The sequence below is a fragment of the Xenopus laevis genome, chromosome 6L (assembly GCF_017654675.1).
Source record: "Xenopus laevis strain J_2021 chromosome 6L, Xenopus_laevis_v10.1, whole genome shotgun sequence".
In the NCBI taxonomy this organism is placed as follows: Eukaryota; Metazoa; Chordata; class Amphibia; order Anura; family Pipidae; genus Xenopus; species Xenopus laevis.
The window spans coordinates 44,479,148-44,505,997 of record NC_054381.1 but is presented as its reverse complement, the minus strand read 5'-3'; the positions used below and the strand labels follow the sequence as shown (position 1 = coordinate 44,505,997).

The 26,850-nt window shown below is 38.2% G+C and overlaps 1 protein-coding gene across 3 annotated transcripts in view; it reads left to right on the top strand.

The window, feature by feature from the left end:
• Window positions 1-26,850, top strand: part of cpvl.L (carboxypeptidase, vitellogenic-like L homeolog) — an 81,114-nt gene that overhangs the window by 52,765 nt on the left and 1,499 nt on the right. For all 3 annotated transcript variants that reach the window (NM_001112841.1, XM_018266144.2, XM_018266145.2), the window contains 1 exon segment: window positions 13,799-13,981. In NM_001112841.1, the coding sequence (NP_001106312.1) occupies window positions 13,799-13,981 (183 nt within the window).

Sequence of the window (26,850 nt, the reverse complement as noted above, 5' to 3'; positions counted from 1 at the left end):
AAGCCTATTTTATTAATTGAGATAAAAGTTCAGGTTTACACGTTTACCTACCTTTTAACATTACTTAGCGTTACATTAAGGGACAGATTTGTCAAGGGTCAAATTGAACATTTTTCATGGCCAAAACTGTCGCATTCGACTAGGGAATTGTTAAAATTAAATTGGAGTTCTTTAAAATATTCGAAAAAAAAACGTTTTTGTTTTTTTTTTTTTTTTAAATAAAGTTCGAGTTCATGGGACTTTATGGGAGTTTTTTTTTTTTTTTTTAAAAATGAATTTGAAATTCAACCTTTTTATAAATGTGCCTCTAAGTAGTGATTGTAACCTATGTATCCAAACACAAAAGGAAGTTTCTAATGGAAAATGGCAACTGCATTTTGAAATGCCTTTAATTCTCTTAGTTTGAAGCATTTACAAATAGCTTTAATTAATCTTTTCTAGTTTACTACTATGGTAGTAGGAATTTTCTTCCATGCACATGTTCTCCCTGCGGTGTATTAAACATATGCTAGAAATTTGGAAGATGTGGAAAAGTCCTTTGGGCAGTATTTTTTCTGTCTTGTCAGAGTTGATAAATATAGCAGCATCAATGAATGTAGAATTGTATAAAGAGAGTATATTCTATACATCTGAATGGAGGAGATGTGGTTAAACACTGAGGGGTTGCTTGAAGAGGAGTGGAATATAAACACAGCTATTTAGTTAAATGTACCGTATATCTCCATAGTAACTTCTACAGTTTACAGGCCCAGAGTTGATCCATACCCAGCTATATTTACATGGCAAACATTCAGTCCAATAAAGTAGATGTCAGCACATATATTTTTTTAATAAACTGCTCATTGTTGTGACTTTTTGGAAAGGTAAGGAGGTGAGATTGTATTAATTGTTTAGGCAACCACATGAGTTTAGGGGGAACTTAAAAGTGAAAACTTTTGCGAATGTTCCACTTAAAGCCAGGGCAAATGTATTGGTGTTGTGATGCCTGTTGGCCGCCTGCAGTGCAGAGATATACGATATTTGGGTTCAATAGTTGGTGCTACTTAGTCTTTGTCTTAATGGTGGGAGTCAGAATAATGAAGTTCTGAAAGAAGTACTGGAATCAAGGCACTGAAATACTCTGCATCCTTTCCTATTAGGAGTATCATATAGTGATTATGTTCACTGCACTGCAATTCCTGAATTTTAGGCATTCATTTGTTAGATAATATGGTCTTATTGCAGATTGAAGCAATTCTAGTAGATTGCCTTCAAATACTTAGTAGCTCCTAATGACACATTCCCCATGAATTATCATGTGAGAAACTAGTTACCATACTCTCAAATATTCTGCAACTTTGTTCACCCCTAGAAATGGACACAGACCAGTTATTTAGACAGTAGGAGTGATAGGTTTTTAGTTCATTGTAGCCATTGTTGTTTCCCATAGGAATGCAGTGCTATTTTGGAATGCAAACTGAGGTAGATTGTGCCTTGCACTTGAGCATGACCCAGCCTCCCACCAACAGGAAAATGTTTCTTATGGCCTAATCAGTATACTCTTTCTACAAATTAGGGACATTGTCCATTACTCTAAATTTACCTTATGCTGTGGACTCCCATTGTGCACCTCCCTCTATTCCGCAATCCCTCACCCAAGGCAAAACATCTCCTCTCACCCCCTGATGCTTCTATATGCTACTGATGTTGATTTCCTTCAGACCTCTGCTGAGAATTCTTTTCATGCCTGTGCCATAAAGAAAAAGCTTTTAACTCTCCTAGACTCTTTGAAAAAAGTTCAATGATAGTTTTTTAAACACATCTCCGTCTCCAGACTAGAGCTGTCCAATGTATTCAAAGCAGTGGCCTTGCTATTTATTATATTCTCTTGCGTGATACAGAAAGAACTACTGGTAGGCATTTCTGACTTGCTCTATATTTGAACAATATATTGTTGTCTGACAATTTGTACCTGCTGCAAATGGTTTTGACATATGTTACTACTGTTTTGCTGCAGCCAGAACACTAGGTTGCTCAGAGTGTTGCTTCCCACTGATGTTGGTTAAAAATGCTTTAAAGCAGGGGTGCCCAAAAGGTAGATCGGGATCAACCAGTGGACCTTTAGCTGGGGATCAGTAGATCTCAAGATACTGTCAACAAACAGCTTGTCTAAATCACCCTCCTGAATTAGGTCATGAACATTGATGGATAAATGCAGTAAATCTTTCCAGGTCTCAAAGTGAAAAACACTCACCAGTTTGAGGAAGAGGTCCAGGTGCACTGCCCTGAACCTTCAGCTGAGGGAGCGGATAACCGTTTATAGAATTTGAGCAGGCACTTCTAGGAACCAATCTTCCAAGCAGACTTTTTCAATTAAAAAAGTATGTTTATTGAAGAGCACTAGGACACAGCCTAATGTGTTTCGTATCAACAGGATACTTAATCATAGACCCTCCTATTTCATGCTTTTCATTCAGATATTTATTATGTTAAGGTTACATAAAAATACTTGTTTGTTAAATATAAAATATAAATTCACCCATAAATCAATATAATATTTAAGTAATATTTTCCATGGAACAGAATGCTAACAATCCTATTATGGATGTAGATCATAATGGGACAACATCACTAAAAGTAGACCTCACATTAGTAAAGTGTGGGCACCCCTGCTTCAAAGGTTTATTAAGTGATAGTTACCATCGTGTTGACATTCGCAGCTAGGGCTGCCATCAGAAATCACAGAGCCCTGTATGACACCATCACAGGCCCCGCCCTAGAGGCCCCACATACCAAAAAGCCACACAAACAGGGGCGCTAAAACCCATTGGTGGCCAGGGTCCACCTTATAAGTTAAAAGAAAAGTGCAATTAGTGGTTAGCCCCCCCCCCACAAGGTGAAAAAAAAAAACCATTGGTGACCAGCCCCCCCATCCTACAAGTTTGTAAAATTGAAAAAATTGGTGGTCAGGGGCCCTATCAAAATGTTTTTTTTAAATGGTGTCCAGGCTCCCCTTTTAGAAGTTGAAAAAACAATTTGTGGTCAGGAACCCCATAGAAAAAGTAATAAAAACATTGCTGGCCAGGGCTCCCGCATACAAGTTAAAAAAAAAATGTTGGTAGTTAGGGGCCCCATAGAATATTTAAAAAAAAAATTGGTGGCCATGGGCCTATAGAGTATTAAAATAATACATTGGAGGCCAGGGGGTTTAATAAAAAATATTATCCTGTAAAAAATATTATCCTGTTGCTGTCAGTTGAAACTGATGTGCATTAATGCTCCATAGGTTTTTTTTTTTGCCCTTTTGAGGGGAACTACACTTCAAATAATAAGTCCCATATAACCAGCCAGCTAGGTAGCCCTGTTGCAGTATGTTTCCTTTTAATTGATGTTGTAATCTTTATTTTACCTACCTGCTCTTCCCAGTGCTGTCAGACTTGTGTTTGGAGTATGCGCTGAATCCCTATTTTTGAGGTTTGTCTGAACTCTGAATCTTTCAGGAAGGATTTGGCTCAATCCAAAACCTAATTTGCACATACAAACTGCATGTGGGAAAAATGTAAATTCCCTTAATTGTGTGACCTAATGTCAGGCTCTTGGATTCAGATGGATCTGAATCCTGCTCTGATTTGGCTGAAATCAAGATTCAGTGCATCCCTAATTTCTTTAAATAAAGGTATAGGAGCTGTTATCTAGTATGCTTGGGACCTGTGGTTTTCAGATAACTGGTCTTTCTGTAATTTTAATCTTCAATAAAAAAAACTTGACCAGAAAAAGATCGAGGCTTCATAAATAAGCCCCTAAGTCTAGAAATTCACGTTGGCATTAGGCTTGCTTTGCTTCCAATAAGGATTAATTATATTTTAGTTTGAATCAAGTACAGGCTACTGTTTTATTATTACAGAGAAAAGGGAAATCATTTAAAAAAAATTTGGTAATGGGAAATGGCCTTTCAGTAATTCTGAGCTTTCCGGATAACCGGTTTCCAGATAACAGATCCCATGCCTGTACAAACTTTCATACATCCTTTTCCTCAGGGCTTCCTGTGGTAGCCTAATTTATGGAATTGGATCAGTAAAATTGTGCACATGTATGAATTTTATGATGCTTCTATTTGGTATTATGTCCAGCAAGAGCGCATAAAATGCCAAACTGCCTTATGTTATTCCATACCGAAAGTCTTCTCCGGTTTAATGTTTTTAAGCCAATATCATTTTGCAACCGGACTGTTCATTTCCTTCATCATTACCACTGTGTGTAATTTGCCACATATAAATTGATTTTACATGGAAATGTGATTTAAATGAATCCTGGAAAAGTTTTATTCACTTTACTTATGTGCGGTTTCTTTCTTGGTAGTGACTTGACTTTACAGTTTTTTTCCCAGTCAATGAAAAGGAAAAACCATTCAGAAAAATTCTGAGAGAACGCACGAAACACAGAATGCTTACAGATCATCACAGGGTTTATGTTTACATCACTACAGACAAGTGAGATTTTAAAATAAATACATTCCAGAGGTGGAGATAAGAAATCTAGTAAAAGTAGAGCCGTCAAACCCAGAATAATTTCCCCAGCCTTATTTTTGCTCAACATCCACATGGACAAAGTCCCTGCCTCATTACAAATAATGGTAGCCAGAAGACTGGCACTAGCCAAAAAAACTATCTGCCCCCTCCTCTATGCAAGAAGTGAAGTAAAGGTTTAAAAAAAAACAGATGCACTACGAACAGCTTTACTATAAATCAAAGGGGAACTAGTCTTGTTTGAAGCTCAGTATTCATAATAACCAATGTGTATGGGACATTGCACCTAACAAGCGCACCCTGTAGTCCTCCTCTTACACCATTGGATATCTGAATAGACCAGATGCAATTCATTGAGAAAAAGGTTTATCACTTGAAAACTCAGGGTTGAGATTCAATTACATTTGGGAAACTTATCACGTGAAAACTCTATTAAAGTCTATGGGAAAAAAACTGTAACTGAAGTAGAAGAAACATTTTTTTGTTTTTTTTCTCTCCTTGAGTTGAACTACTCCTTGAGTAGAACTTTGTATCACTGGATTCAATCTGCCCCAATGTGTTTATTGTTTGATACATTTTATGCATATCAATACTATTTAGATCAACTTTTTTTTTTTAACCATAAGCCTCATGTGAATCTAAAAACTGTTGGTGAGCCACACAAGTAAGAAAAAAATTCCTTGGGGATGCTAGTCAAGGGCTATGATAGGTTTATTAATAGCGTGGACTGCTAGCTTGCATGAGACTCTGTTGGAATAAGTTGTGTCTTCGTGGCTCGACTTGAATTAAAGCCAAACATTTCAAAATGGGCACTGGCTCTGAGAACACAGGGAGCAACATAAATGAGAATGGAGAGAAACACGTTGCTCACGAGCCACTGGTTGGGGATCACCGATTTAGATGTATCACCTTGGCAAAAAACTGTATAGGCATTACTGGCTTGTTACTGATGTGTATTCTTTTATTTTTACCAATAAAATGAATATGGATAAAAAAACCGAATCATTTTAACAGTAAATAAATGTATGTAACTAATATACCCCATCAACAGATTATAGTTTACAAACTTTTGTTTGGCGTGCTGGTGATAAAATTACCTGAACTGAGCCAAACCAATCAAATACATATAGAAGATCCACCATAAATTGTTATATCCTATTTGTAATAATTGTATACTTTTTATTTATACAGTGACATTTGACTAAAAAAATAAAATATACCTAAATAGACAATGTTAAAATGATTCCTTTTGCAGCTATGGAAAAATCTGCACTGGGATTATTCTTTTCTGTTTAAAACATTCTACTGGCTAGAAAACAATGCACATTTCACAACATAACATGGGTATAATTACTACCATATTGTTAGAAATGCTCTTTACATCTGCAGTGTCTTTAGTAGCAACGCTGACTTTTGAGACATGACTCTACTGTGAGACAAATACAAGCAAGCCATTGTATTGGGTATTCTGCAGTTTTTGTTTAAAGTCCAGATGTTCTGTGATTTGTGATGGAAGTTTCTGGTTACTTAGTTACAAATCTGCTGCAGAGGCTGGCTTTAATCAGGAACATTTTTTGAAGTGAGGATGCCCTCCAGATTCTCCACTGTTCAACTTTTGTATGTTCAATAGCCGGAACATAATATCCAAGGCCAGTTTGGTTTTGATATTGTACTAGTGAAGTATGTTGAGAGATATCATAAACCATGCATGTTGAATAAAGAGGTTACATTTAAAAGGTAATGCTGTCTTTAAACTACATTGCTTCTAATGGGAACTGCATAAACGCCAGAGAGGAACTACTTCAACATATAGGGTAACCGCTTGACTGGTATTTTACCATCCCAACCGTTAGATATGATGCTTGATGACAATAAAAGATCAAAATGAAGGATCAAAATGTAGAAGTCCCAAATACAAGTGGTTAACAGGCATCTTTATTTCTTTCTGGAGTTAATTACAAATGTAGATTTCCATGACCATTTTAAATTACAGTTTTATGCTATTCCCTTATTTTAAAAATAGATGCATTTGGAGACTATAATGCAGGCCATTTTTAGTATTGTCTAAACCAGATCTAAACCCTTAATGGCATATAACTTCGATGTGGTTTAATAAAGGTGACATTTTACAGACTGAGATTTGTTGATATTTGTTTTCAAATTGGAAAAGAAAAGTTTACTGAGATTTCAAATCTGGCAATTGACAAGCCTGGAGACTGATGGCGTGTGCAGCGCAGCACCAAAAAATGTTGCTGACTGCTCTTGATGTCATTGATGGTATTAATTTTAAAAATGATGTCATAGCTTGTACACAAATGGACTTCTGAAGCTGCTGTATGTTCACTGTGTATTCAGAAGCTGTAAATCCAGGGTAATAAGGTATGGTATAATACCTTATTATAATAATATCCACTTTTAAAGGCATGGATTCCACATTTAATTTAGAGAAGTGGGGAGTGAGGGAAGGTGAAATAAGGCTGGAAGGAGCCCAAGGAACTCCCAAAACAGTTTAGCATATTTATCCACCTTGGTTTAATTAAGCAAGCAGAGTTCCTCTTTAAATTGTTGAACATTGTCCGTAAATGTAGTCCACATTGGTAACAACATAAATGGCAAACTATGTGACTGTATACTGAGCTTTTTATGACATTTTACTGTCTAATAACTCAAGTAAAATGTGTGTATGTCTCCTAAAACATTGATTCTTTCAGAATGTTATATAGGCAGTCTGCAGAGACATGCATTAGTAATCACATGATTATTTCAGCCATTTAGGATAATTAGAAGCCCTACAACTAAATGACAGAACACAAGAAACAAGTGTATTTATGGTAATACATATACAAATATAAGTAGGTGGAGGGCACTCCCAATATTAACAAGGGAAAAAAGTCATTTTTTAAGTTATATGAGGTGCAAATAACCCTAGGTAATCCCACAATCAGTTACCCAAAACAGTATATAGACATAGAGAGGGGATGCACACTCAATGAGAAAAATAACACTTGATAAAGGTGGTATTAAAAAAATATATATTTTATAGTAAATAGCAAAAAAATTGTACATCTGACATACTGGTATATTATATACAGCAGTATTAGCAGAAATATATATACATACCACTAAGTCAAGATCAAGGCAAAAAGGGACAAACCACAGGGAGCAGAAACACTTGCCAAAAATGAGAACACCCCAACGTTTCGGCACTATCCCCTTGACAAAGGCTATAGTGCCGAAACTTTGGGTGTTCTAATTTTTGGCAAGTGTATCTGCTCCCTGTGGTTTGTCCCTTGTTACTTGGTGATATGTATATATAATACACAAAAGCCATGAATATCCTGTAAATTATATCCTTATAAACGGTGAGTTCTGATGTCATCAGTTATAAACGGTGAGTTCTGATGCCATTTCTGTCACATGACTCACCGAAACTTGTGTATTATAATAAATAAAGTACCCCCAGTTGTAAAATATGAGGATATTAGAAGTTACCTCGGAGTTTCCTGACCTGTATAAAAACACTCGGCCTTCGGCCTCGTGTTTTTATATGGTCATGAAACTCCTCGGTAACTTATAATATCCTTATATTTTACAAAAGGGGGTACTTTATTCACTATATATTTCTGCTAATACTGCTGTATATAATATACCAGTCTGTCTGATATACATTTTCTTTTGCTGTTTACTATAAAAGAAAAACATTTTAATACCACCTTTGTTTATCAAGTGTTATTTTTCTCATTGAGTGTGCATCCCCTCTATGTCTATAATGTGTTTTTATGGTACCCGGTAATTATCACATTGGTAACATAGCCAGCTATGGGTAGATTGTGATGGTCAAAGTACATTCATATAATCACTCATTAGACTGGTAGTCATACCATTCATTTATTTTTCCTGACGTAATCCAGTCTTTGTTTCTGCTATTAGATATGTACAGCAGATGTAGTTTGGTAGGACTTAGAAGGCACAGTTCAAATGCACTTAAAGTAGGGTGATCTGGATTACAGAAAAACCCCTTATCTGGAAAACCCCAGGTCCCAAGCATTCTGTATAACCGGTACCATACCACTACTTAAATTACAAATCGACTGTATGGGAGATGGCCTTCTGTTATTCAGAGCTTTACATTTCACCCACCACCAAGAAACAATTGGGAAGCCTTCCATGGTGGGCTTAATTTTATAAAAGTTAAAAGCTGTTATATACAACCATGTGTGATGGTAACATACAGCCTGAAACTAAAGCATGTGGAAGCTGCACCGTTTCTTTCTATTCTGTATAGTTTTCATTTGTATTGTCAATTATTTCTGAAATAATAACTTTTGACTTGGCAAAATATTGTGTTTGATCTGCAGACTTTGTTATTATTGCATTTCGAAGGGAAATAAGACTTTACCAGGGTAGATAAATGCAATGTAATTCTTTGGGGATGGTGTAATAAGAGCCTGGCCTGGGAATTAAATTACATTACTGTATTTTCAAATCTTTCATTGAGAAATTCCTGAATTCCTATGTAGGTTATCAGTTAGGTTGTAGCGTACAATGTTACACTGCATTGACAAAAGCAATCCAAAATTATAACAGTATATTAAAACCGTATGTTGGTGTGTCTGGTGTAAAATTGATGTTGCATGGATAAAAAAGGCAGTTAGGAAGAGTCTGTATGCCTATAAATGCTCTGTACAGCTGTTTCTCTGCTAGCTAGTTGTTGGTGAATGTGCCTTTTCACTCTTTCATATAAAATACTATATATAATTTTTTTTTTTTTTTTTCAAATAGCGTTAGTAGGGGGAACAATGGCTTTTCTTGAATTATGTTATATTGAAAGTTGCATTGTGAAGTTCTGGCTCTTTCTGAAAGCACATGACCAGGCAAAATTACCCGAGATGGCTGCCTACACACTTATATTACAAATGTTAAAAAATACATTTATTGGTTCAGGAATATAATTTTATGTGGTACAGTAACTTTTTTGTACTGTAAACGGTATAATTTAGAAAAAATAAATGACCGAATCCCTTTAAAAGGATATCCTTTTAGTATGTCTCCTGTTGCTGCCTCTGTAAATCAGAACTCTAATTACAGGATGAACCGTTCATTAGTAATATACAAGAAGGGAACGTGAATACTAGGGATTTTAGTGAATTTAAAGAGTGTATTTGTTTTAGAAACTGCTAATAAAAAAATATTGCTTTGCAAAAAAGCCCTATTTTAGATCAGAGAGTTTTTAATTACATAGTTATGTAGTTAGATATGAATTGTACTTCATTTCATATGATTTTAGCAGTACATGCGTTGATCACATCAATATTGTTCATATCTGTCATCCACATCAAACATGTCTGACTCCTGCAGAATCCCATCTTGATTACACTCAAAGGTTGCTCTGTTAAATTTTTAGGCTTTGGAAAAGTCGGGCTATAAAACTGATTGTGGTGTCCGAGCCCAATGTATGCAACCTTAATCATCAATATTTAGAATCCAAGTTACAATTTCTTATTTAACATTTGCTAATAAGAAATTCTGTTCTGTTGTAATAAGCTCTGCAAAAACACACACAGGTAATCACTCTCCCTAGCCCCATATTTACCCAGTATTCATTCTCTGCAGTCAAGTCAAACCCCATTTGATGTTAAAAGGCAGTCACTTCCGTGCCTGTGTGCATTATCCTGGGAAAAGTGTTTCCTGACCAGTGCCTTGTTCCTATAGATTGTTCTGGCCCTGCTGTGGATTTTGATCTCTGAAACCAATACAATCCTCCTATTGTCCTAGTAATCTCTTCTCTGCAAGTGGGTACTACAAGTTGCTTTTGCTGTAAATATGATCATAAAATTGCTAAAGCTTGGATAAGCTTGTCCTAGCTGAAAGGTGATCACGTTTCAGATGGTACTGGTGTAGTCTTTTTGGATAACTGTTGGTATTATAACCAATGCGGTCCCGCGATCCGACTGCCGTATTGCCTACATTCTGATGCGATCGTTGGGCCCTAGGGCCCAACGATTGGATCAGCCCAATATCACCCACCTCAATGTGGGAATATCGGGGAGAGATCCACTCGTTTGTCGACATCACCAATCGAGCGGATCTCCCTGTGTATGTACACCTTTATCCTACACCCTTGGATGACTGCAACTTACTACTAACTGGCTTTCCAGACTTTCACCAATCTCCCTTCAGACTATCTTAAAACTTTGCTGCTAGAATCCAACGTCTATCACTTAGGAGAAAAACCCATTCCTTAGATGTTAAAATCTTTATTACGGCTCCCCATTAAGCGAAGGATAATTTACAGAACCCTTCTGTTGCTTTTCAAATCACTTGACTCTTCCACACCTTACAACACTTGAACCTCCATTTGTTGGTCGTCTACACCATCACTCTCGGAGCCAGCATCTTCTCAAGTCTCCCACATCTATTGCTATTTCCTGTCTTTAACTTTTTTCTTATCTGGAATTCCATCTGTGGTTTCCTCAGTAAGGAACTTGTCCTCAAACTAAACTCAAATCCTACCTCTTGGAGCACTATCACAGTCTCTGTCAGTCTTGCCACTTGAAAGCCAATTCTCCAAACAAGGACCTACATTTAGTATCCTCCTATGCATGTCTATAAGTTAACCACTCGCTTAGACTGTAAGCTCTTTGAAGCAGGGACCTCCTTTATGCTGTCTTTTAATACTTGACATTTTGTGACTGCATATATTTACCCATCCTGTGCAATTAATGCATTGTAAAAATTTACATTGATGTATACACCAGTAGCACTGTATGTGTGTCTATGTGTCACATTAAGGCCCATACATATTTGGACAGAGAGAACTTTTTTTTAATTTTGGTTCTGTTCATTACCACAATGAATTTTAAACTTAACAACTCAGATGCAGTTGATCTGCAGACTTTCAGCAGTTCAGCAGCAGTTCATTCAGTGGGTTGAACAAAAAGATTGCATAATGTGAGGAACTAAAGCCTTTTTTAACACAATCCCTTTATTACAGGTAAATACACAAGGGGGGGTTGTGGGAGCACCCGTATTGCTAAGTAAAAATATATAGAAGTATAAGGGAAGTGCTACTGGCATATCCAAATGGGTCAGTGCACATTCCCTGGGCCCCTGTCTAAGTAATTCAGTAGAAATGCAAATGCATGTGTTAACAAAGACAGGGGTTTTTAGTTGCAAAGTTATGATCATAAAGTTGAAAAGCCACCATACCACGTCAAGGTAAACCCCATATGGCAGTCCCTAACTTGTTTACCTACCAGTCATAGTATTGAGGATCCTGTGTCTCTCTGCATAATAGCATTAGTAAAGTAAAAAGTAAAAGTCTGCTGAACCTTGGTTTCTGGAGGGCTAAATCCTCCCCCGCTGCTGAATTGCAGCTTTTAAGAGAGAGTGATTGCCCAAACCAACGCCCATTTTTGACAAAAATGTATAAATACGGTGCAGTTAAAAGCATAGGGCCACTATTAATTAATAGGGGTGGGTATGGGGGGTGCTACAAGCCACAAGAAGCTTAGCCAAAGCTACAGGCTGTAAAAGCAAATACACAAGGGGGGTTGTGGGAGCACCCGTATTGCTAAGTAAAAATATATAGAAGTATAAGGGAAGTGCTACTGGCATATCCAAATGGGTCAGTGCACATTCCCTGGGATGTGGGATCTGCAGACTTTCAGCAGTTCAGCAGCAGTTCATTCAGTGGGTTGAACAAAAAGATTGCATAATGTGAGGAACTAAAGCCTTTTTTAACACAATCCCTTTATTACAGGGGCTCAAAAGTGATTGGACAAATTAAAAAGCTGAAAATAAAAAGTTAATTTCTAATACTTTGCTGGTAATGACAGCCTGAAGTCTTGAACTAATGGACATCACCAGATTCTGGGTTTCCTCCTTTTTAATGCTCTGCCAGGCCTTTATTGCAGCGGCTTTCAGTTGCTGTTTGTTTGTGGGCCTTTCTGTACAAAGTTTAGTCTTCAACAAGTGAAATGCATGCTCAATTGGGTTCAGATCAGGTGACTGACTTGGCCATTCAAGAATATTCCACTTCTTTGCTTTAATAAACTCCTGGGTTGCTTTGGCTGTAAGTTTTGGGTCATTATCCATCTGTATTATGAGACACCTCCCAATCAATTTGACTGCATTTAGCTGCATTTGAGCAGACAGTGTCTCTGAACACCTCAGGATTCATTCAGTTGCTTCTGTCCTGTGTCACATCATGGATAAACTCTAGTGTCCCAGTCCACTGGCAGCAATGCACGCCCAAGCCATCACACTGCCTCCGCCATGTTTTACAGATGATGTGGTATGCTTTGCATCATGAGCTGTTGTTCCATGCCATTTCCATACTTTTTTTTTTGCCATCATTCCAGGAGGTTGAGGCTAATCTTGGTTTCATCTGTCCAAGGAATGTTTTTCCAGAACTGTGCTGGCTTTTTTAGATGTTTTCTATTCTTGATGTTTATGAGTGGCTTACAGCTTGCAGTGCACCCTCTGTAGTTACTTTCATGCAGTCTTCTCTTTATGGTAGACTTGGATATCGATACACCTACCTCCTGAAGAGTGTTATTCATTTGTTTGGCAGTTGTGAAGGGGTTTCTCTTTACCATGGAAATGATTTTGCGATCATCCACCACTGTTGTCTTCTTGTTTTTTTTTCTGTTTTTGCAGCTTAAGGATGGCTTGTTTCACCGCATGTTGTCTGAAACTCTTCCACATACAAGCACAGCCCCCCCCCCCTCAAATCAACTCCAGGGCTTCTCTGCTTCATTGATAATGACATAACAAAAGAATTGCCCACACCTGCCCATGAATTAAGCTGGCCATAGGCGCACAGATCCTATCGTACGAATCGAGGATTCGTGCGATTTTCAAATCATGTGTGGAGAGTGCCGACATCTTTCGTCCGGCGAGGAGATACGCTGAACGTTCAGATTGCCCCCCAAATAGCCATGCTCGTTAATGGTATATCGGGGAAAGATCTGCTCATTTGGCTATGTCGCTAGACGAGCGGATCTTTGCGTCTATGGCCACCTTTAGCCTTTGAGTCAATGGTCCAATTACTTTTGAGCCCCTGAAGTGAAGTGATTGCGTTAAAAAAAGGTTTTAGTTCCTCAAATTTTTATGCAATCTTTTTGTACAACCCACTGAATTAAAGCCGAAAGTCTGCAGTTCAACTGCATCTGAGTTGTTTAAAATGAATTGTGGTAATGTACAGAACCAATATTAGAAAAAAGTTGTCTCTGTCCAAAGATGTATATTTATATTATACATATTCTAATTTAGATATCACTTTTACCTAGGTTCTCCTATACAGCGGTCAACTTGATGTTATAGTAGCTGCTCCTCTTACTGAACGATTCCTGCCTACAGTACCATGGTCTAAAGTAGAGGAGTACAAGAAAGCTGAAAGGGTGGTCTGGAAAGTCTTTCCTACAGACACAGAAGTGGCTGGCTATGTGCGTATCACCGGAGAATTTTCTCAGGTAACCTGAAGACCAAATTCTACTACTTTTGTTAAAGTGTTTCATATACACACTCTGAGACTGTATATAAGAAAGTTTTATAATGTCCTTTGAAAGATTATTTTCAATTGAAATAAGCTTATTTATCAACATTTCTGGAGGAAATACAATAAAGCTGGCCATACACAGCCAGATCCAAGGTTGCCAAACGGGCAGATTTGAGCCCGATTTCGCCACCCACATGCTGGGCCAAATTGAGCTGATTCCTCAGAACAAGTATTGCCTCATCCAGTGAGAGACTCATCGGACAAGGACTTGTCAATATGCCAATCGGCTCCATGTTCAATGGAATTTTTGGACCTGCCCTATAGATATCTGGCAAATTTTTAGCCTGTATCCATCGGTCAGGCCTGTTAATAGGTACCATAAATTGGCCAAGTAGTTGCCAACTTGGTCTGGAGGGACTGAGTGAGCTTTTATCAGCCCACATATGGCCAACTTTACTCCGCAAGTTAGTGTCTAGAAATTAAACCAAATGACTTCTTGAAGCTCTGAGTTCTGTTACTGTACTAGCATGAAAAGTAATGAACCCATGTTGATATTGTAATCTAAGTTGCGAAAAGCTTGTGCCAGGTCTAGGAACACATAAAAATGACTTATTAGATAGAATTTAGTGTTCGACTGTTACACACATGGTTGATTACTAGACCATGTGCCTTTTATTAGATCACTTCCTGTTGTATTGTTTGTATTTTATTTTCATACATCAAGAATGAATTGAAAATCCTTTATTGTTGATTAACACAATCGGTTAAATAAAATCACAAGTTTAAAGCTTAAAATATTTGGCCATGTAATTTGGGGTTTTCCAACTGGAGTCCCTTGGGCAATGTTCCCTCATATTTTCAGCCATGTGCATATATCATTGTTACTTTCAGAAATTGCAATTTCAGAAATTGTGTGCACAGGCAACTGGGTGGGTCAGAATAAGTTATGTGTTATGATTTCAGATACAATTTTTGTACACCACAGTTTATTGGGTATGCTGGGCTCACAGCTTAGAGGGAACATTGCCCCTAGGTTGGATTTTGCCTACCAAAGTATTCATCTGCCCCTATCGATGGACTATACACGCTTGTGTATAAAATCACAGTTTTGATATAATCCCACACACAAATATGTGGCATGTAACTTAACTGACCCAATACATTATTTGAAGCAAAATCAGCCTATTGGGTTTATTTAATGTTTACATAATTTTCTAGCTGACTTAGAGGCTAATTTATGAAGCGTTGTTTTTTTCGGCTCAAGTTTAGAGGAAAAATTTTTTTTAGAGGTTTATTATACCCCAAACCTGCTAAAAATCTGAATTCGAAAAAATTCCAGCTAACACCTGTCGAGGGCATGTAGAAGTCAATGGCAGATGTCCAGTTCACAATCTGAAAATGTTTCTTGACATTGTGATCTGCGCTGAATAATCTGAAACGGTCTGGGTTTTCGGGAAACTACTTGAAAAAAAACGTATGAGTTGGGCGTCAAATCGAAAAAGTCGTATGATCTGAATTTTTGTATGATTTTGTCAAGACTTTTCCGGCACCGACTTTTTTATTTATTTTTTTTTAGCTGATTTTTGATAAATGAGTTAAATTTGTGGATGGGAGTTAGGTCGATTTATTTCAATAAAAAAACTGGAAAAATATGAATTTTGGTAAATACCCCCCTTAATGTAAGATCCAAATTGCAGAAAGGTCCTCAAGTCCCAAGCATTCCAGATAACTGATCCCATACCTGTACTAGGGGTTCATCCTGTATACCAAAACAATCTAAAATAAATTCAGTGATAATTATGTAGGAAGATATGCAATAACTCCCAGGATCAAGGAAAGAGAAACAATTTCAGTAAACTGTAACGGATGTTTAAAAATTCACAAATAGGGTTACGATTTTGTACAGTTGTTTGTATAATTAATGATTTATTTGTGAGCTCTGCACCTTATTCCATTTGCAGCTGATAACACTCACGCTCTCAGTTGCTGAAAGATTTCATTGGGTGTAATTTTTCATGCAGATTTTGAATTGTTTATTAATGTACTTGATCTGCCTGTTTTCCTGTTTCAAATAACCGTACCATTCTGTGTGTCACTAGTAAGGCATATGTTACAAGTAGCATTTTATCCACCAGTGGAAAAACACCAGTGGAGAAAATGCAAATATGTTCTGAACCAAACCATATTCAGTAAGCATTGACAAGTAGAGTAACCTCCGGTCAGTGCTTCTACAAGGTGGATTTTTGAGGTAAAATCTGTCCCCTTGAGCAGTGACAGACGAATGCTGTACCTGTCAGTATTTGCTAAACAGGTTTTGGATCGTGGCAGAGTGGCATTTTCTTCGGTGGCATTTCTGCCGGTGGAGAAAATGTTACATGTGATAGGTTCATGATCGGTGGCCAAGAGACGGGGATCTTGTAAATGAATGCATAAGCACGTGCCATTTTTTGATGGCATACTTTTCCTCTGCAGCACTGTTTTCAGTACAAAAATAGGCAGAGGTAGCACATGAATAAACCATTTATTTCTCAAAAAAAAAATTAAGCCCATTTTGTCAAAAGAATTCCAATTTATTGGATTGTAAAATGGGCATCAGTGGTTAGCAGAGCTGCATTGAGCCACTTTGTCCTCGATTTGATTCCAGCCGGGGCACAAACTGCAAGGAGTTAATAAGCTTTCCCTGTGCTTGCCTGGGATTCCTGCAGGTACTCTAGTTTCCTCCTACTCTCGTATAACATTTTCATAGTATGTTTGTGAATGCAAATGCTTCACCGAGGCACAGACAGATGTGAATGACAATGTCTGTAAAGCACTTTGGAATATGTAATCACCACTATATAAATATATAACTATAATACTAGGATCATTTACCGATTAAGGATGGTGCCAAGAAGTGTCTGCTAGTTCTGATAGGGTTACTGAGCTGCAGAGATGACAATAAAGATCACTTAGATAACAGCAGGCACCAATCTGAAGTTTATTGTCTTTAGTGTCTAAAATAAAACTTTTATGAGACCTTGCCTAGAGATTGGCAGAAAATCAGCTGTGAAACTCTCATGGCAGTCGGAGAAACATTTTATGGTCTGGTGAGACCAAGGCTACATTTTTTTACCTTAACAGTAAATGTTGTGTTTGGTGCTAGCCTAAGGCCCATAAAAGCTATAATATATATATATAAAATATAAACTGCTGCTCTGCCTGTCACCATAACATATACCGTATACAGCACATTTCTCGTATAACTCTATGGCAGAGGTCCCCAAACTTTCTTTTCCGTGAGCCACATTCAAATTAAAAAAAAAAAAAATGGGTAGCAACACAACCATCAAAAAAGTCCATTTTATTAATAATAAAGTATTTTATTGAAGAGCACTAGGACACAGCCTAGGCTCAGAGCCTATGATTAAGTATCCTGTTGATACAAAACGCGTTAGGCTGTGTCCTAGTGCTCTTCAATAAATAAATACTTTTTAATTTAAAAGTCTGCCTGGAAGATTGGTTCCTAGAAGTGCCTGCTCAGTTTCTACATACGGTTATTCTCTCCCTCAGCTGAAGGTTCAGGGCGGTGCACCTGGACCCCTTCCTTAAACTGGTGAGTGTTTTTCACTTTGAGACCTAAAAAGATTTACTGCATCTACCCATCTGTGTTTATGATCCTAATTTAAAAATAAGCACCTGCTTTGAGGCCACTAAGAGCAACATCCAAGGGGTTGGTGAGCAACGTATTGCTCATGAGCCGCTGGTTGGGGATCACTGCTTTACTGGAATTGGTTAAAAGCAGATAGGGACATTTTGTTGATCGCTGCAGTTTTCCCCTGCACATGCCGTTGGTGAAAACTCCCATGTCTCATTAGCCTAACACTTCTCAACATTCCTACAAATCTATCTTTACAGGGAAACATTGTGATGCATGCATATTGGGATGCTTCTCTGCTTTAGAGAAAAGCTGTCAAAATAAAGGGGAACTTGAACAGTGTGATACAAATACAGAAGTGTTCCCAGGAAAAGAAGTCCCGGGATATGCAATTTTTTAATATTCCAGCTAAAGCATGCAGCAAAAGTTGAAATGCAGTAAAAGTTTTAACTTAAGCCAAATATGTTTGTTGATTGTGCAAAAATGTATTGTTTGAATTCTAGAATATTGCCTGAAAATTAAAATGGAAAAAAACAACAGTAAAATGAGAATGAGAACTACCACGGCAATAAATAAAATGTGGCACATCCCATCTACTTGGCCGCCAGGATTCTGATGATACTGAAGCGTGTAGCAATATTGGCCATTAATCTGGTAGAGTGGTAAAAAGATTTTCCTGAATTGGACACTTTCATCACCTTAAGGCTTAAGGTGGCCATAGATGTTACAATTTCAGTCTTTCCTGGAAAAGATCTTTCCAAGAAAGATTGTTCATTTTAATACACACGTGTAGAGTTGAATCGTCACATATTCAAGTAGAAACAATAGAATTCGACCTGTATCTGATGATTCACCACATGGCAGATTATTTATGCTGGTATTCTTTTATATGGCTAAAGCCAACTTGTCCCACAGTGGCATGTGTTGCATCTCTCGGCCGTGCCCAGAAAACAGCTGTTCTTCATCATATCACCACCAAGCAATGATCTGTAACAACGCTATTGTAAAACACCACAAAAATTATTCTTGTGTGGTTTGGAAAGGAAAGCCACAGATTGAGTTCTTGAACCAAGACACACAAGTCAAGAAATAGAATTTTATTCAATCTACTCCATATTTTTAGCACATAAAAATATTTTGTAATGAAAGGAAACATACAATATTTTATTATATTTTAGTTTATTTTTCTTCATTCTTAAAAAAAAAAAATGATCAAGCAAGCAGCAGGATAATTTGTACTTGGGAAGAAGGTATTAAATACACACATTTAAAATAATGGCCCTGTTATTTACATTTGTGTCAACCGGCTTTATTGCAACATCCAAGCAAATTAGTACAAAGAGCCTAACTGTTAATCACTAAACTTTTGGTTTCCCTTGTGAATACAATCTCCAATGAGCATTTCAAAAGATACTAGCCTAAGTGTGTATGAACTTACACAATGTTAAATCACAGAACACAAAATAGAGTAGTAGGTTCACTGTGGAGCCCTGTCTAGGCTGGAGGAGTGGAAGCAGAAGGGAAACAATGCGATCTTGTGCTGCTTTGACCACTTTGATCCAAATTATAAATTCACTGTTCGCTTCATGGTTTAGAAGAATCTTCCATAGTCATGGATGGCAGTGACATCACAAATCTGATGCCAGTGGAGACCGTTCACTCCGAATTATCGAAACACCCTAGCAAAAAAGCACACTTGATTCAGCAGTTTGAAGAAAAGCTTAATTCTTTCATTTGTTTTATAGCATATAGTAGCAATAAGTGGGGTAGTCCTTAGGCCAGGCCAGATGACGTCGGATCTCGGCCTGCGCTTCTCCGCAGGCCAAGAATCCACTGCCCTGCTGCTATTCCACTCCTGCTCTGCCGGCACCCAGAGGCATTGTTTTCTGCTCAGGTGCAGGCAATGCGACAGATTTCGTCACCGTAACGTGACATTTTGTGCTGAAATGCAAAATACAGTTGAAAATAGCAAGGGGAGCAGCAAGGCAGAATATTCTCTCTCTGCAGAGAATCCGCAGTGTTGACATTGTCTGGCCTTAGCCTTAGAATCTGCCATACCAGTTTGTAGTTGATGGGTTCTCCAAGGAGTGATGGCTTGGGGCTTCCTATGGCTGAAGGGTTGCCACCCGGCTGGTAGGCCAGGGCCGGGGCCGGTATTACAAATTTACCGGCAATGCAGCTGCCGGTAATTTGTAATATCCTTTACAAAAGCCCTTGTCCTCCAGTAAAAACTTACATTTCCTTTGACGTCTGCGATGTGGCTGGAGAGCTACAAAAGAGATAACTGTGGGTATTTGCAAGACAAAAGAGGTAACAATACATACCCTTAACCTGTACTACTAAAAATGGCAACATTTATGCAGGTTTCCTCGCTATCCAAGGGTAGTTCTGTTTAGGCTAATGCCAGACGGGGGCTGAAATCAGCACCTATGCAGGAATTAGCCTCCTATCCTGCCTGCACCCAGAACTGTTGTCGGTTCGGGTGCAACTACACTTGGTTGCTTTTGGCGAAGAAACTTGACAGTTTTCATTCCTGCGCCGAAATCAGCCGCATGTTCCTGTGCCTGAAATGACACAACGGGTACAGTCAGAAGAGGAGGCTAATGCACGCATAGGGCTGACCGTCATCTGGCAAATATATGTGTGTGTGTGTGTGTCTATATATATATATATATATATATATATATATATATATATATAGATATAGATATAGATATAGATATAGATATAGATATAGATATAGATATAGATATAGAGATAGATAGATAGATATAGATATATATATGCAAATTTGAGTGGTGGAGATATTTCCAGGACCAGTTTTGAGCCCATATCTTGGCATACGTTACTTTTATAAATGAGTGCCAATTTCTTTATTTTTTGTCTTGGTCAGCAATGCCAGATTTATCCTCCTCCTGCCCCATTCTACAGTACTTTCCCTGTTTTCCCTGCTAGATGCAATGTTATTATTTAGTCCCTTTTTAATGCATAAGGGAATAGATTGTTTTACACTTTGCAGAGAGGGAGAGATGTGAACGTATGTGGATAGTGATTCACGTTTTGCATCTGATTTCTCAAAAAACAAATTCAGGTCAAATCAGATCCCTTAGGCTAATGTTATGTGTTTCAGCACCCATTGATTCCATTTACTTGGATAGGAAATGTTGGTGTTGGTGAAATGTTGGTGTTGCTTTTCGGCACAAAAACACTAATTTTAAGGACAAAATTTGCTCGCACTTGCCCTTTCACTTTTAAGTTAGATATAAAAGAGTGCGTCATTAGCCTTAAACCAGCCCTCCAACGTTTTATATGTACAGTGCCATTTATCCAACGTGGGGCACTTGGACAAGCTGGGGATCAGTAGTTTTGATCAGTCTTCTACATGTTAGAAATCTGTACAGATCAGATTGGTTATCAGCAACCAAATAATCCCTCCTGATCAAATAAACAGAATAGAACTATGAATGCAGGAAAGCATGAAAATATATCTTTTCCCGATCTGCATAGTCATGCGTTGCTTTGTTAAAAAAAACAGATTAAGAGAAAACTCCCTAGTCCCTTGCTATTATAGATGGGTCTTTTTTAGAGAAGCAACCCTCTGTCCCATATTGTTAACATGTGTTTGCATAATGTGTGTTTGGCCAAACCACATACTTTCTGTGCCATTTTCACTAAAACCAGTGGATTGCATTATATGTCTGCTTGCCAACTCCTCCCTTAAATTACTTTGCACTGAACTGTGCGGAGAATTGGAAGTGAGTGGAAGAAATCACACCAAATAATATGGTTCTAACAAGTTTAGCACAATATATGCAGACTGCATAGGGTTGTTCACCTTTAAATTAACTTTTAGTATAAAGTAGAGAGTGATATTCTGAGACAATTTGCAATTGGTTTTCATTTTTTTTTTATTTGTGGTTTTATAGTTATTTAGCTTTTTATTCAGCAGCTCTTCAGTTTGCAATTTCAGCAGGGTCCAAATTACCCCAGCAAGCCTGCATTGATCTGAATAAGAGACTGGAATATGAATAGGAGAGGACCTGGATTGAAGATGAGTAATAAAAGGTAGCAATAATAATACATTTGTAGCTAGTGATGGGCGAATTTGTCCAGTTTCAGTTCGCTGCAAAATCGCAAATTTCCTGTGAAACTCGTGAAACAGCGAAAAATTCACAAAAGGTGAATTGTGACGCTTGCATCAATTTTGACACCAGCGCTAAAGTCAATGGGCGTCCGAATAATGTTGTTGCGCGACTGTTATGATGCAAGCGGCTTTTCCAACGTGTGTCCAAAAATGTTTGACGCCGACGAATTTTCGCTGCAGTTTCGCAAAACTATTAGGTGGCGAAAATCGGAAATTTGCGCCTGCCGAATGTATTTGTCCATCACTATTTATAGCCTTACAGAGCATTTGCTTTTAGATGGGGGTCAGTGACCCCATTTGAAAGCCAGAAAATGGCAGAAGAAGATAGCAAATAATTCAAAAACTATAACAAAATTAAATTAATGAAGATCAATTGAAAAGTTGCTTAGAATTTGCCATTCTATGACCAACTAAAAGATAATTTAAAGATAAACCACCCCTTTAACTACCCACACTGCAAACTTCGAGACACATCCCTGCTCTGCCTAGACACAACCGGACCTGTTTAATTCCCCACCCGTTTATGGGTAAACACTGACCATTTGGGAATAATGTATCGGGTTATTACTAAAAGTTCTAAATCTGATCCATGCTTTAATCTTCTAACCTGCAGTCCTTTTGAAGCTGTTTGCTGATTGGTCAGTGTTGGCAGCTGCACGTGTGCAGTTTAACACCTATGCTACAAAATGATTCATTTACTGTACTGCTATGGGCAAACCCTGAGGGGGACGAATATAATTAGTTATTATAAAGTTAATACTTTTAAAACAATAAAAAAAAATAGACAGCAGCTGAAAAAAAATCCTTATACTACTTAAAAACAAGTTTTGCAAAGGTGATCTACCCCTGGATGTAGCACAATAGGAAACAGATGAATGCCATTTCACTCCAGTTAGGGAAGGAAGGATGGGAGAGAGGTTTTGCTTACATGCCATCTCTCCAAATAGTCCTCTCCTGCAAGGGAAACACGTGCACTCTAAGGTACAGTGCTATTTGTGTCGGAAAGGTCAAAGCAAACTCAGGTTTAAATAACAGAGAAAGAGAATGTGCTTATTGGCACTTCACACCCAGAGGAAACAGTTGCATTAAATAATTACTACTTACCTTTAGTGTAATACACAGAAATCTGCAGCTAAAAAGGTTTTAAGTAAGATAATGATAGTGTGTCTGTGCCCCCCCCGAACCTTGCCATTCAGAGGTCAAGCAGGAAATATGGGTCACAGTTAATAGAATCTGGCTCCTTAGGCTGCCTCATACCTTTGTTGTTTATTGAAGACATGGTGTTAGTGTGAGGCCAGTAAAAGCTGCTTCCTCCCCTTTGGTACACAGCTGCTCGCTTATAGCCCAGCTGACCTTTGTTGTGCCCTTTTATGAGTTGGTTCTGCACATAAAAGCCAATTACAGTAATACAAGTAGCTGATTACCATCACTATTGGTCATTTACGTGTACACGTCAATGGTCTTCCTTGCCAACTTTCCTACATTTTCATTTTTTATAAATCACCATGCACCTCAAATGTCCTAACTGAAATTGATTCCAAATGCTACCTGGGCACATTTAAAAAGATTTGGTGTTCCCTCCAAAATACCGCACAAGCCATTAGGATGAATTTTCTGGGCAACATGATCCACCAACAAGCTTCATGTTTCCAACAGCAAAATGCTTATTGTGCCCTTCAGCGGTGCTTGCGTTGAGATAAAGAATGTGTCTGTGTATTGTTGCCCAACGTAGCTCTAGGCAAAATTTACAAAAAGTCCTCTGTGGACGAATTCTTCCCTGGTTGAATTCTGATTGGGTTAAATGTGAGAAGTTTTAGGCAATGCCTCCCTTTTAAATATTGTTTGCTCTATAGACATTCTCTTAGGTTGCTTCCAGTTGTTTTTCTAATTTGCCTGCTAGACAATAAAACCCAGATTTACAAATTCCACAGTTTAGTATGTAATTGAATGCACTGACAAGCTCCATGATCCTCATATGAAGCAGGCTTTTCTAAGCAACTTTCTCATATACATTAAAATTATATGTAATGGTAATTGAAAGCAGTGTTTGATTCTACCTCTGTTCTTTGCACCCACTGCTGGTTTTGAACCTTGAAACAAAGTAGAAGAAGTCAGTTCTCCTCGAAAACACTGTTGTCTGCTACATTGTTTAAGGAGCCAGAACCAAGAGTGCAGGGAATTGCAAACCACTGACGCATTCTGCTTTCAGTGGAAATTACATTTACAAATAACTTTAAAACCATGGACAATCTTAACGATCAGTCAAGCTTGTACCTTTACTAGATACATACTTGCAGTCTAATATATGTTTATACAGTTATTAGATTTCTTGCATTTTAAGATCTTAGAGGTTCTGAGATTCATTAAAACCATTGGGCACTTCATTATACATTTGTCTGTCTGTGCAGCCTCTTCATGCTCAGAAAACTGATATTTATATATAATAAATGTGGAAATGAACACTCCAAAAAAAAGGGGGGGGGAACTGAATTGAGAATTCTCACTGAAATCTGCTCCTATGAGTTTATCACTGTCACCTACAGAGATAGTCCGGATATACACTTGGGATGCACTTAATCCACTATTTTGGTTTCGGCGGAACCACTGAATCCTTCGCGAAAGATTCGGCTGAATACCGAACCAAATCCTAATTTGCATACGTAAACTAGGATTCGGTTCAGTATTCAGTAGGGATGTCAGGATATACAGTAGGGATGCACCGAATCCACTATTTTGGATTCGGCCGAACCCCTGAATCCTTCGCGAAAGATTCGGCCAAATACCGAACCGAATAAATATATTTGCATATGCAAATTAGGGGTGATAAGGGGAAAACATTTTTTGCTTCAGTGTTTTGTGACAAAAAGTCACGCAATTTCCCTCCCCACCCCTAATTTACATATACAAATTAGGATCTCGGGTTCGGCCAGGCAGAAGAGATTCTGCCAAATCTGAATCCTGCTGAAAAAGGCCTAATCCTGGCCAAATCCCAAACTGAATCCTGGGTTCAGTGCATCCCTAATATACAGTAACATAATTGACATATGAATTTTGACATTGTGGAATTATATGGATGGGAAGGTTACAGCTCTTATTTTCTCAGCGCCAGGAAGTATTGGACAATGAAGCACCCCCCACACACAGCTGTTTACCATATGATGTATTTAGAATTCAATGTGCCTTATCTGTTATTTATTCCCCTCCGTGTAACTAGCGTTATTGTGTTGTTATATAGGGTAATTGTTAGAACTATATTGTACTACATCTGTATCACAGCTGCCCTTACTAGCTGCACCTCACATTCAAACCTAAAAGATCAAAAGGCCGGACATAATCCCTCTGCTCATTGTCTTTGCCCCCCCTGACCTGCCTGCTCCAAGTTAATTATGCGTTATGGTAGATCTGATTCATTTAGTGCTGCCTGCCTGTATTTCCTTTCAGATTTCCTTTGCCAGGAACGTTTTAAGGTCACTTGAAAATTCCATGTTTTTACCATAAAGTGAATTCTGAAAGGAATGAAAACATCTGGATAGATGGTATAACACTGGGTTAGACTAAAAAAAAACAGTCTCTGTAAAGAGCTGCTGACAAACAGACTAAATAAAGACCTAATTACCTAGCAAACATCAGAAGAGATGCTTCTAGGCAGGCCAGATTTGTGGAGAGGCTGCTAACCCAACGGAGGACTGGGTAGGAGGATAGGTACTTTTTGGAAAGCTGCCCCAATACTGTAATATAGCTGGCTCATGGGGGGCACCTTTTGCTGGTCCACCATTTCACTGGCTTTGGAACATGCACTTTGTGTTAAAGACCAAGGGCACAGGGGTTGTGCCACAGTTTTTTTCCATGCTTTTTCCTTGGGTTGGAGAGAAGGCGAAGCACTCCCATTCACTACTTTGTGTCTCTGCATTGGGCATTGGTCTGTATGCAGACACACAGATATTAGAGCAAAAATGCATACATTTAATTTTCTTGCCAAATTTGCTCCATGTGTATGCATGCCAGTGCCAATGCTGTGCCTGTCAATGCAGGTACAAAAAGGAGCGGATGGGAATCCCTTGACTTTTCTCCACCTGCTGAGAACTTGTAATTTATTTATAAACAATGGGCAAATTTGCACCTGGGCAGTAACTAGGGTTGCCACCTTTTCTGGAAAAAAATACCGGCCTTCCTATATATTTATCTTGTTTCCCCTATTAATAACATTGGGATCAACCATCATTGATCCCAATGTTATTAATACCGGCCAGGTGGTAACCCACAGTAACCCATAATAAACCAAGCAGTGATTCGTTTTTTTCAGCCAGCTGCAAATTTAACACTGAAAACAAACGTCTGATTGGTTGTCATGGGTTACTGCCCAAGTGCAGTTTTGTCCAGTTTTTATAAATGAGCCCTAGTATGTCCCATAGGCTCCCTTGTTTGAGCTACATGTCATTATCAACATCTCTGTGAATTACATGTAAACTGCCGATAGGCAAGCAAACTATTAAACCTTCAGTGGTGTCCCAACTGCAATAAATCCGGCACTGCATCTAAGAAATCTGCATTTCAAGGGCTATATAAGAATGTTATGTTTGTTTTCATTCTGCCATTGGGGTCAGGTCAGTAGCTCACCAGCAGTAATATTTGAAGCAGTTCCACTGATTGAAAGGCAGTCCAAGACCTGCCAAATGAAAGACTAGAATCCTATTAAGTACAGCCAATTTTGTGCACTTTTCAGCAAGTTAAATGTATCCAATAAAAACCTAAGTAATACTGTATGCATATGTGGAGGCAGCTGCAAATTGTTGTACACTAATATATCCAGATGGAGATTGGCAGCGGTGCTATGGTGAGAGATGCCAGTGTGCTTCTTTACAGAGGGAAGTATGTAGCCACACAGTAGGTACTGTCCCATTGTTTCTTGTTTAACTGACTATTAAAGGCAGGAACTCTTTCTAAACATGTTTTTTTTCACGCAGTGGTGTTAGTGGAAGCCATAAAGCTAACTGCACTTTGGTTTCCACTATGTTCCACTGTGTTTTCTTTAATATAAAAAAAATTGATACTGGTATGGGACCTG